The sequence below is a fragment of the Poromitra crassiceps genome (genome assembly GCF_964638095.1).
Source record: "Poromitra crassiceps genome assembly, chromosome: 2".
Taxonomy (NCBI): domain Eukaryota; kingdom Metazoa; phylum Chordata; class Actinopteri; order Beryciformes; family Melamphaidae; genus Poromitra; species Poromitra crassiceps.
In genome coordinates, this window is record NC_139624.1 from 68,987,158 (window position 1) to 68,997,456 (window position 10,299).

Sequence of the window (10,299 nt, forward strand, 5' to 3'; positions counted from 1 at the left end):
TATTTTTTTATTTTTTTATAAAACAATCTGCATGGAAAAGCATGAAAAACACGGGATCGCTTTTATTTTGAAACGAAAGGCAGGTCAGGCAGGAAGTCATCTGACGCCGCGTCCGCGGTAACTTGATTCCGAGAGAGCAGCAGCATGGTGGTGAGTGATGACTGTCTGTCTGCCTGGCGAGATAATTGAAGGTGAGCGAGCTGCGAGACAGTGAGCGAGTGAACGACAGACAGTGAGTGACACTGACAGATTTTTTAGCAACAACCAAGAAAGTAAGTGTCTAGTCTGTCTCTTAACTCATTGAGTGCCAGCCACTTTTGGAGAACGGACGCTCCCAGTGCCAGAGTTTCAGAGCGTTTTCAGTGATTTCTCGAGGCCCACAGAATATTGTGTGATATTACTATGTAAACACCGAACACGCACAAAGAACGAGGAGACTCTCTTCTATCACCTGCAAAAAAAGTTTATTGATCCCATTTTCCGTTCTTTAGTTATGAGCCGGAGAAGATAGCTTGATTTAACGAAAAACAGCAATTTTTTTCTAGAAGCTGAGATAATGAGCCTTTTGTGAAATTAAACATTTCAAGCACATCATTGACTCTGAAGCTAATATTTTCTGATATAATGACACCTCAAAAATAATTTCCTTCAATAAAAGAGTGAAAACAAAGGAATTTTGTTTGGCCAAATAATATGTTTTAGCTGCAACCAGCAGCGCTGGCCCCTGCGTGCGCAGACCCTACACCTTCTTGCTGGTCTTGATTTACTGCTGGTGGGCATCAGATAGCCTATTCTAGCTTGTTTGCTCTCTATGCATCGAGCCTGCTGCTGCCTGGGTATGTGTGTACTGTCAATGGTTGTATGCTGTAGTGCCCTGTGTGCCCCACCCCCCTCCTCCTCCTCCTCCGTGGTGGGAGGAGTGTCTCTGCTGCGGTTTGCTCTGAGTTTGATCTGCACTGAAAAGTCCGCTGCATCCCCCCGCTTTTTTACAGCGTGTCCTCGGCTCCCAGCTGAGAATAATGTAACTTTTCAGAAAGACGCTGGTGTCGCCGTGTCGGCAACTAAATCATATGGATGGGCTATCGCAGCGGACACAGATGGGGCTCAATTGTGGCAGCAGATGACTGCTGTTCACAGGCACAGCTAACGTTATGCTTCAAGCATATCGATGCGATTTCCGTTTCCTCATGACTTCTTCTCTCTTTTCTCCTGGCCTTTGTCTAATCGGGAGAGCACTGTCGCCACCTAAGGGTTCTGTAAAATAGGTTAGACACATTCAATAGCTCCCATATTGTAAGAGGCGATGTAAGAGGCCTAGATCGACATCCCCCCGTCAAAAAACGCAATTGACGAACATGTTCGTCCTTGGCACTCTACGTTACTAAACGAAATGACGAACATGTTCGTCCATGGCACTCAATGAGTTAAGTAATGTTACCTGTGTGACACGTTGGGATGCTACTGGCTAATCATGCATGATGCCAATTGCCAAGCTCCCGAAGTCAGGTATGCAGGTGGCTATATGCATGGTTTCAGTTTCATGACCCAATAAGTAACAAAAAGAGGTGGTGTAAAGTTAAAAACAACATAATATATTTTATTTTATTTTTCAATCGTTCCTATCAGGAATAAATAAATGTCCCTCTGTATGTTTTTTTTTATTATCGATGATGACTTTGTGTGTTGTGTACAGCTTGGGTTGTGTACCTGTGTTTGTAGGTGTCATTTTGATATGAATTTGGCTAAAACAGTTTGTGTTTGTTAGTTACAATTATGTTGACAGGAGAGCTGAGCAGGTGGTGACATGAAAGAGAATATACTGAATAATGACATCACAACAGTATAATCCTAATGTTGATTTAAAATGATATATTACTCTAAATATGGCTAAAAAAGGGGGGAAAAAACCCTCAAAATTTTTTCAGCGGCGCCCTTACGGGCGCCACCGAATCCGGCTCCCCTTGCTGGATCCTCCCCTATTTCGGAACCCTGGTTACGGCCCTGGTCCAAGCACGAAGTGCGTGGATCCCTATTGTATCTGTTCCGATTATTTTTTTTATTCTTCTTCTCCGGTAAAACTGTATGTACAGCAGAAACTGTAATGCTCAGCGTAGCCAGACTGGGCACATAGATTGTAAATGTGCCTCACTACTCAAAAACAAAAAATTACCCATATCGGCCAGATGGTGGCGCTATAACAGACCATTTCGCGTTATGGTCCATATCTTCTGAACCGTGTGTCCTATACTCAAAATTTCACTTCTCAGGGATTCCTTTGATCAATACGCATCTATCCATATAAGCCCCGCCCATTTGCGTGTGCCTAGATTTTCCGCCATTTTGAATTTTATCAAAAACCTACTTTTGCGAACTCCTCCTAGACCGTTTGGCCAAATCACACTGGAATTTTTCTGGGACATCTATGGACTACCCCGACCTAAAGTTATTAAAGGATTTTGGATACGTGAAACCGTTTTGAAATGATAAATGTCTAAACTTTTGTGTATTTGCTTTTGTTCTTTTCCTACCCTAAAAGTGTGTGGATCTCAGAAACCATACACCCCCCATCACCCAAACTTTCCACACAGGTTCACGACATCACCCACTACTCAGAGTAAAAAAATTACACCAATCCACCAGACGGTGGCGCTATAACAGCCAATTTCACGTTTGTCGGTCCATAACTTCTGAACTGCGAGCTGTAGAATCAAAATTCCACATCTACTGGTTTCCCTGGAGCATCATGTATCTAACCCACTAGGCCACGCCCATTTCTGTGTGGTAGATTTTCCGCCATTTTGAATTTGATCATAAACCTACTTTTGCGAGCTCCTCCTAGACCGTTTGGCCAAATCACACAAAACTTTTTCTGGGTCATCTATGGACTACCCCGACCTAAGGTTATTAAAGGGTTTTGGATACGTGAAACCGTTTTGAAATGATAAATCTCGAAACTTTTAATGAAACACATGCCAACACTAAATTGCCCACAACTCATTAACCGGTCAATTACAACTACTGCTGCTACTACTGCTACCACTCCCACTACTACCAACACTACTACTAATACTATTACTACTTCTGCTACTATTACTACTACTACTACTACTACTACTACTACTACTACTGGAAGTTGGAATGTAGCATTTTGGGTGGGGTTAATGTGTTTTGGGGTTCTGCATCTGCTGTAACATAATACACAGTTGGTTTAGATGTCACACAGTAATGCCCGATCCACAAAGACTTGACACCCACGTTTGAATAAAAACAAGTTTATGCCATAATAAGGTTACATCCGTGCCTCGTCATTGCTGTGGAAGGATGGTGTAGGGGTAAAGTAGCAGACCCCAAAGCTGGAGGTCCTGGGTTCAAACCACGGCCAGGTAACTGTTTTATTTTTTGAAAATGTAGAATAAAGGTTAATCTGGATATAATTATGTATAACGCTGCTGAATACACACTGTGTACATAGCAGAATAACTGAATATGCCTATTCATGGTAATGTCATATTTCGACGTCATCTTGACATTCCTGTGTAGATGTCTAAATGATCCTCAAATCGGCTGTGATTTGGCCTAGTCCTGGACGTCACTGAAAGATGATATCAGAACATCATCATGATGTAATTGTGTTTGCTGGGAGCCTTCTTTCAGATGAGAGAGGAAAAACATTCCAATACATTATTGTGTCTTCACATGTGAAAGGTCCAAAAAGAGAATTCAATCTGAATTATCCTTGTCACTCATGTGCTCATTGTAACAGCACAACCCACACCAATTGTGACACCAGCTGGCGAGAGGGACCGTAATTCGGCCGTGGCCGTTCTTCACAGCAGAGCGTCAAAAGTATTTTCTTGAAAAAATGTTTTTTTTTCTTTTTCCCAATAGTACAAAATATATTATTTGAACTATCCATTCCATATAAAATGAAGACGTTTTGGGGTCATTAAATGCGTTAATTTTGTAAAATAAAAGTCCCTGTTTTGTCAAGGAGACGGGAGTGAGCCAGGCTGTGTCTTGGATTTGCATAAGTAGTATCGATTGGGTGTCGGCCGGCCTTTGTTTCTATCCGCCAATCACGGCGCGCGATAGGACGCGCACCAGCATAAATATTCAGTAGCCACCTGAGCTGTACACAACATCAACATTCAACAGCTGACTGAGACTGAGACAAGATGGACAAGCACCAGGCGAAAATGAAGAAAAATGATTCTGCCGTTGCTGCTCTCCTCAACAAATTCACCATTCCAGGTGGAATGGACAGTGAAGAATTGATGAATTCGTATGTCCTGGATTACATGACCGGCGGCACACAGGGCGCTGATGAAAGCGACGATGAGGACGATGAAGAATATTTTCCTGAAGACGTGGTGGCAGATCCAGACCCAGACGAGGCGGAGATCATGCCCGACAGCGCAGTCATTGAAAGCGTGCAAGCGATTTTAACATCAGTGGATCCCATAACCGTGGACACAGATTATGATCAGGAAATCGAGAAAATACGGAACTTTGACTGCAAATGCCAGGCCAGGCGTAAAGAGAACTCTATTCACCAGCCAATCTCCTGCAGTAAGAAACTTTGTATTGAAACAGATTGAAAGTTTTGAAACAGTCTTTGTTATATATCGTGACATTTATAGCCTAAGCAAGGGACAAACATTGCAAACTAGCTTAGGCTATAATGTCAGGATAAAGACTGTTTCAAAAAATATAAATCTGATTATTAATGTTTTATTTTGTTTATTCCAGCATCAGCACAAAGCTTCTGAAAGCCCTTATCAAATCCTACAAAGAGAATGGATTGGTCCCACGGCAGAGGAAGACACAACCACGCACAAACAAGAATTACCTCGGCTATGATGACATCAAAAGAGTCGTTACATTCATAGCAAACTATGCAGAGGACCACGCTATTCCTTTGCCCGGTCGTCATGCCGCGCATAGAGACTTTAGTGCTAAGCTTCTGCCAACTTCTGCCTCTAAAGCTTCAGTCTGGCGCCTGTACAAAGATGCTATGGAACAGCTTGGTAAGTTTGTATTAGTCTCTCTCTCACACACACACACACACACACACACACTTCTATTGTCATAGTTATGCAAACATTCCGCAGCCTTCTCCATTCCAAACCTCTGACCCAATAAAACATGCGACATGAATGTGTGTGTGTGTGTGTGTGTGTGTGTGTGTGTCTTTAACCATTAGGCTATTCTATGTGATCTGTTTTTGATAAGTAAAGTACAGTGATGCTCATAAAAACATTGTCTTTGCAGGGCAGCGTGCGGTTGGCGAGTGCAGCTTCACAAGGCTGTGGAAGTCACTGGTCCCTCACATTGCAAGCACCAAGCCTAAAACGGATCTCTGCTGGCAGTGCCAACAAAACAACGACCGAATCATCCAGAGCATCAACAAACCAGATGAGTTGAAATCTGACAGTGTCAAGAAGCAGCAAGTGCATCTCGACTCTGTTGCAAGGGAGCGAAAACTTTATCAAGAGATGACTGCCGCCTGTAGAAAGACCTGTGACGAGTTGCAGCTGTCATTTGGGAAGAACAAACCTGCAACCAGGCCGATCACCATGCACTACAGTTTTGATTTTGCACAACAGGTGAGAATACATATTTATCTTATCACACCTCTCTCTCACACACACACACACACACACACACACACACACACACACACACACACACACACACACACAGATTACAGTTTGTATTTCATCTTTTTCCTATCTCTCCGTCTCTCAGGTGCACTACCCCTCTGATCCACAACAGCCTGGGCCTGTCTATTTTTTGACTCCACGCAAGTGTGGCCTTTTTGGTGTCCACTGTGAAGGCATGCCTAAGCAAGTGAATTACCTGATTGATGAGGGCATGGCATCAGGCAAGGGAAGCAATGCAGTCATCAATTACCTGCATCATTTTTTCAAGAAATATGGAGTTGGAGAAGAAGATGTGGACCTTCACTGTGACAACTGCAGTGGGCAGAACAAAAATAACTTTGTTCTTTGGTACGCCGCATGGAGAACGATGCACAAACAACACTTAAAGCTGAGCATTCACTTCCTGATTGTAGGCCACACCAAGTTTGGCCCCGACTGGTGTTTTGGACTGGTCAAGCAGTGTTTCAGGAAGCGCAAAGTGTGCACTTTGGCCGACATCGAAAAGGTTGTGACTGACAGCTCTCCTGTGGCACATGTGAACATCCCCCAGCTTGTCGGACATGAGAACGGCACTGTGTGTTTTAAAACCTACGACTGGCAAGAACACCTGACACAATACTTCAGAAAACTGCCACACATAAAGAGTTACCAGCACTTCAGGTAATTATCATTCCCATTTTATTTTATTTTATTTTATTTTATTTTATTTTATTTTATTTTATTTTATTAAGATTTTAAATGTGCCATTTCTTTCTTTTACAGCTTTGATGCGCAGAGGCCTGGTGTGGTTGTCGCCAGAAAACACTGTGAAGCAGAACCAGTGGAGTTTCAGCTGCTACGCAACGTAGATGCCCGTCCGCCATTAAAGCCTCTTCCTGTACAGACTCCGCCTGGACTGGACATGGCCAGGCAGAAGTATCTTTTTGAGAAGATCAGAGAATTCTGTTCTGATGAAGCACAAGACATCACATGCCCTCCACCTGCATGTCTACAGGCTGGGAGGCCTCGCTAGCCAGCCTGAAAAAACCAGCATTCAAGACCCAGCCCTGCTCCGGGGGGGTTTGGCAATGCCACAAACGTTTTTGAGCTTTTGAAGTCAAAGTTCTTTTGATATTTTTTTACTTAACTTTTAGTTAAGTAGGACTGGTGGTTTAGTTAAGAATGTCATACGAAACCGACCTGGATAGCAAGGCACTTCCTGTCGTGTTCTGTCGTTTGTAAAATTTTTTACTTTTTACTTCTTTTTTTTCTTTTTTTTTGGTGCATTAACATTAAGGAAATCTATACTGATGTCATCCAATCAATGCTGATAATGTATGCTAATAGATAAAGGAGTGAGGATAATACAGTACATGCTTTGAATTCCTTAGTTTTAGCTATGCAGTGTTCTAAGCAGACCAGATGGCATGCAGCAGATGATAGAACGCTCATCCATAAGATACTTGAGACTTGACTTGGACTTGTGACCAAAGACCTGAGACTTGACTTGGACTTGTGACCAAAGACTTGAAACTTGACTTTGACTTGCAAAAAATGACCTGTGAGCATCTCTGGTATTACTGAATATTGGTTTTATATTAAATGCCTTTTGTTATAATAAATGCCTTTTTAGGATAATATTTTTGTAGTTTATTTTCACATTTTCACTGACTGAATGGTATATGTTTTCTGCTTACAACTTTAAGGAAAAGGTCAATAGTTCTCAAACTTTCACATCAAAACTTCACCTAAAAATAGACCGCAGACCCCCATTTTTGCTTTTAGATATTTTAATACAGAAATGTATGACACCCATGACCATCTATTATTCTGTTACTTATGGATGGAATAATAGTGGAATAATAGTGAAAATAAATTACCCACAGTTGTGTGCACTCTCTCTCTCTCTCATCTGTCATTCTCAGTGACAGAGACTGACTGCTTAATGGTTTGGGAGTGGTCAATGTAAATGAGGAGCCATTGTTAACTCCCCCCTGCCTGGCTCATCCAGGTGTGAAAAGTTCACAATCTTTGAGAGGGGTTTTCTCAGGTTTCTTCTCCCCAGACCTTCCCAGATTGTGAACAATCAAATAAGCATATCTCCTTCAATTTTTTTCAGATTACAATGTGTGACACATCATTTGAAAGCTTACAGTCTGCCATTTCAGAATCTGTAAAAATCAGAAAAATGCCCTAGGCCTAATTGAGGGTCAAAACACCAGCTGGTGTCACAATTAGTTCAAACACCTCCATTCAGGGCATACTTTTAATGTAAAGTGGTAATGTGTGTAATAGGGACGGCATTAGCTCGGGAGGTAGAGCAGGTCGGCCAATGACTCAAGGGTTGGCGGTTCGAATCCCGCTCCCTCCCAGCTGTTGTTGTTGTGTCCTTGGGCAAGACACTTAACCCTCATTGCCTCGTATGAATGGGTATGAATGTCTATGAATGTTGGTGGTGGTCGGAGGGGCCGTAGACATACAAATGTCACAAATGCGAAATGGCTGCCACGCTTCCGTCAGTCTTCCCCAGGGCAGCTGTGGCTACATCACCCGTAGCTTACCACCACTGGTACGAATGGTGTGAATGAATAATGATTTCTGTGAAGCGCTTTGGGTGTCTAGAAAAGCGCTATATAAATCCAATCATTATTATTATTATTATAATACAAAAATGTCCTTAATGGTAAATGGACTGCATGACAAGCTGCCATGCAGGGTGCTGGCTATAGTCACCAAAAGCAATTTCAGGGATAAAACCCATCAACCTTCTGTAGTGGACGCCACTACGCCCTATGGTTTGATGTGTGTGTGGGAAAGACACAATGACAACTGAAAATTCTGATTTTAGAACACAAAAGCTCCATCATGAGACAAGAACTAACCTCTCCTGTTGCAAAACACGTTCTTGAACACAGCCACGCAATCTCCAGCTAACATTTCCAAGATATTGAAAAAGTTCATGAAACACCGCAAAATAAGGAGGCAGCATGTGGGGTTTTAATTACTGTTACTGACTTACCTGTCTGAAGTTGAAAGTTTTTCATCCCACGTGGGGTTTGAACTTTGAGCAGCAATGGTCTTTAGTTAGCATAAGTCATGTGCTTTACCAAGTGAGCTATCCAGACCGTTGTATTTAACTTTGTAGACCATATTATATGTATCTGCAGAGCCAGAGAAGTACTTGTCGTATTGACAGTATGTTCTACCCAAATACCACTTTCTGTCCAGATACTTAAAGGGATATTGTACACAAAAACTGCTTTCTATCCAAGTACTACTTCAAGTTTCAAGACATCACCCACTACTCAGAGGAAAAAATTACACCAATCTACCAGATGGTGGCGCTATAACAGCCAACCACCACTACTACTGCTGCTGCTGCTACTACTACTACTACTATTGGCTACTAGTGGCAGCTGTGGCTCAGGAGGTAGAGTGGGTTGTCCACTAATTAGAAGGTTGGTGGTTCGTTCCCCGGCTCCTCCAGTCCGCACGTCGAAGTGTCCTTGGGCAAGACACTGAATCCCAAATTGCTCCCGATGGCTGTGCCAGCACCCTGCGTGGCAGCTGGCCGCCTTCGGTGTGTGAATGGGTGAATGTAGGCACATTGTAAAGCGCTTTGGATAAAAGCGCTATATAAATGCAGTCCATTTACCATTTACCATTTACTATTCTTAGTACTTCTGCTGCTACTACTGCTACCACTCCCACTACTACCAACACTATTACTACTACTGCTACTACTACTACTACTAGTACTGCTTGGAAACCGTCAGGTCACCGGATCTCAACCAAACTTTGTTTACTTGTGCATATACCAAGTCTGAATAAATGTGCACTATCTGACATATATCCCCCCAAGTCACCGGAAGCTTGGACCCCGCATCGCCGCTTGCGGCTATATTTAGGGGTCCAAGAACGAAGTGCGTGGATCCCTATTGTATCTGTTCCGTTTATTATTATTTTTATTATTCCGCCCTAAAACAGCATGCACGTCAAAAACTGTAAGGGCTACAGTAGCCAGACCTTGCACATAGGTTGGAAATGTGCCCCACTACTCAGAGACAAACAATTAGCCATATTGGGCAGATGGTGGCGCTATAACAGACCCTTTTGCGTATTGACCCATAACTGCTGAACCGTGAGGCGTAGAATCAAAATTCCATATCTGCTGGATTCCCTGGATCAATACGCATCTATCCATATAGACCACGCCCATTTAAGTCTGCTAGATTTTCCGCCATCTTGGACTTTGTCAATAACCTATTTTTGCTATCTCCTCCCAGGCCATTTGCCTGAATATGCCTAAACTTTTTCTGTGCAATCTCTGGACTTACCTGACCTAAAGTTATGGAATTCATTTAGATACGTGAAACCGTTTTGAAATGATAAATGTTTAAACTTTTGATGACACATGCCCTGACACTAAACACACACAAACACACACACACACACACACACACACACACACACACACACACACACACACACACACACACACACACACACACACACACAAACAAACAAACAAACAAACAAACACAGACACACACACACACACACACACACACACATATACTAAAATGGCCACCACGGCTGTACTTCATCTCCCAGAGTGCTTCACTCCACACACAGGTGTCATACACACATACGCACG

General features: G+C 42.7%; 1 protein-coding gene across 1 annotated transcript; it reads left to right on the top strand.

Annotated features, from left to right (window-relative positions):
- Positions 1-5,408: 5,408 nt before the first annotated feature.
- On the top strand, positions 5,409-6,840 carry LOC310797093 (uncharacterized protein). Its single transcript, XM_083659383.1, has 3 exons — positions 5,409-5,606; positions 5,749-6,323; positions 6,426-6,840. The coding sequence occupies exons 1-3, from the start codon at positions 5,496-5,498 to the stop codon at positions 6,673-6,675; spliced, it is 936 nt and encodes a 311-aa protein (XP_083515509.1). The 5' UTR covers positions 5,409-5,495; the 3' UTR covers positions 6,676-6,840.
- The last annotated feature ends 3,459 nt before the right edge of the window (positions 6,841-10,299 follow it).

What these genes read in the sequence shown, in the direction of transcription:
- LOC310797093 (XM_083659383.1), top strand. Translation starts at nt 5,496, where the DNA reads ATGACTGCCGCCTGTAGAAAGACCTGTGACGAGTTGCAGCTGTCATTT. An exon ending in GTTTTGATTTTGCACAACAG is followed by an intron (nt 5,607 to 5,748) that starts GTGAGAATACAT and finishes TCCGTCTCTCAG; the next exon opens with GTGCACTACCCCTCTGATCC. An exon ending in AAGAGTTACCAGCACTTCAG is followed by an intron (nt 6,324 to 6,425) that starts GTAATTATCATT and finishes TTTCTTTTACAG; the next exon opens with CTTTGATGCGCAGAGGCCTG.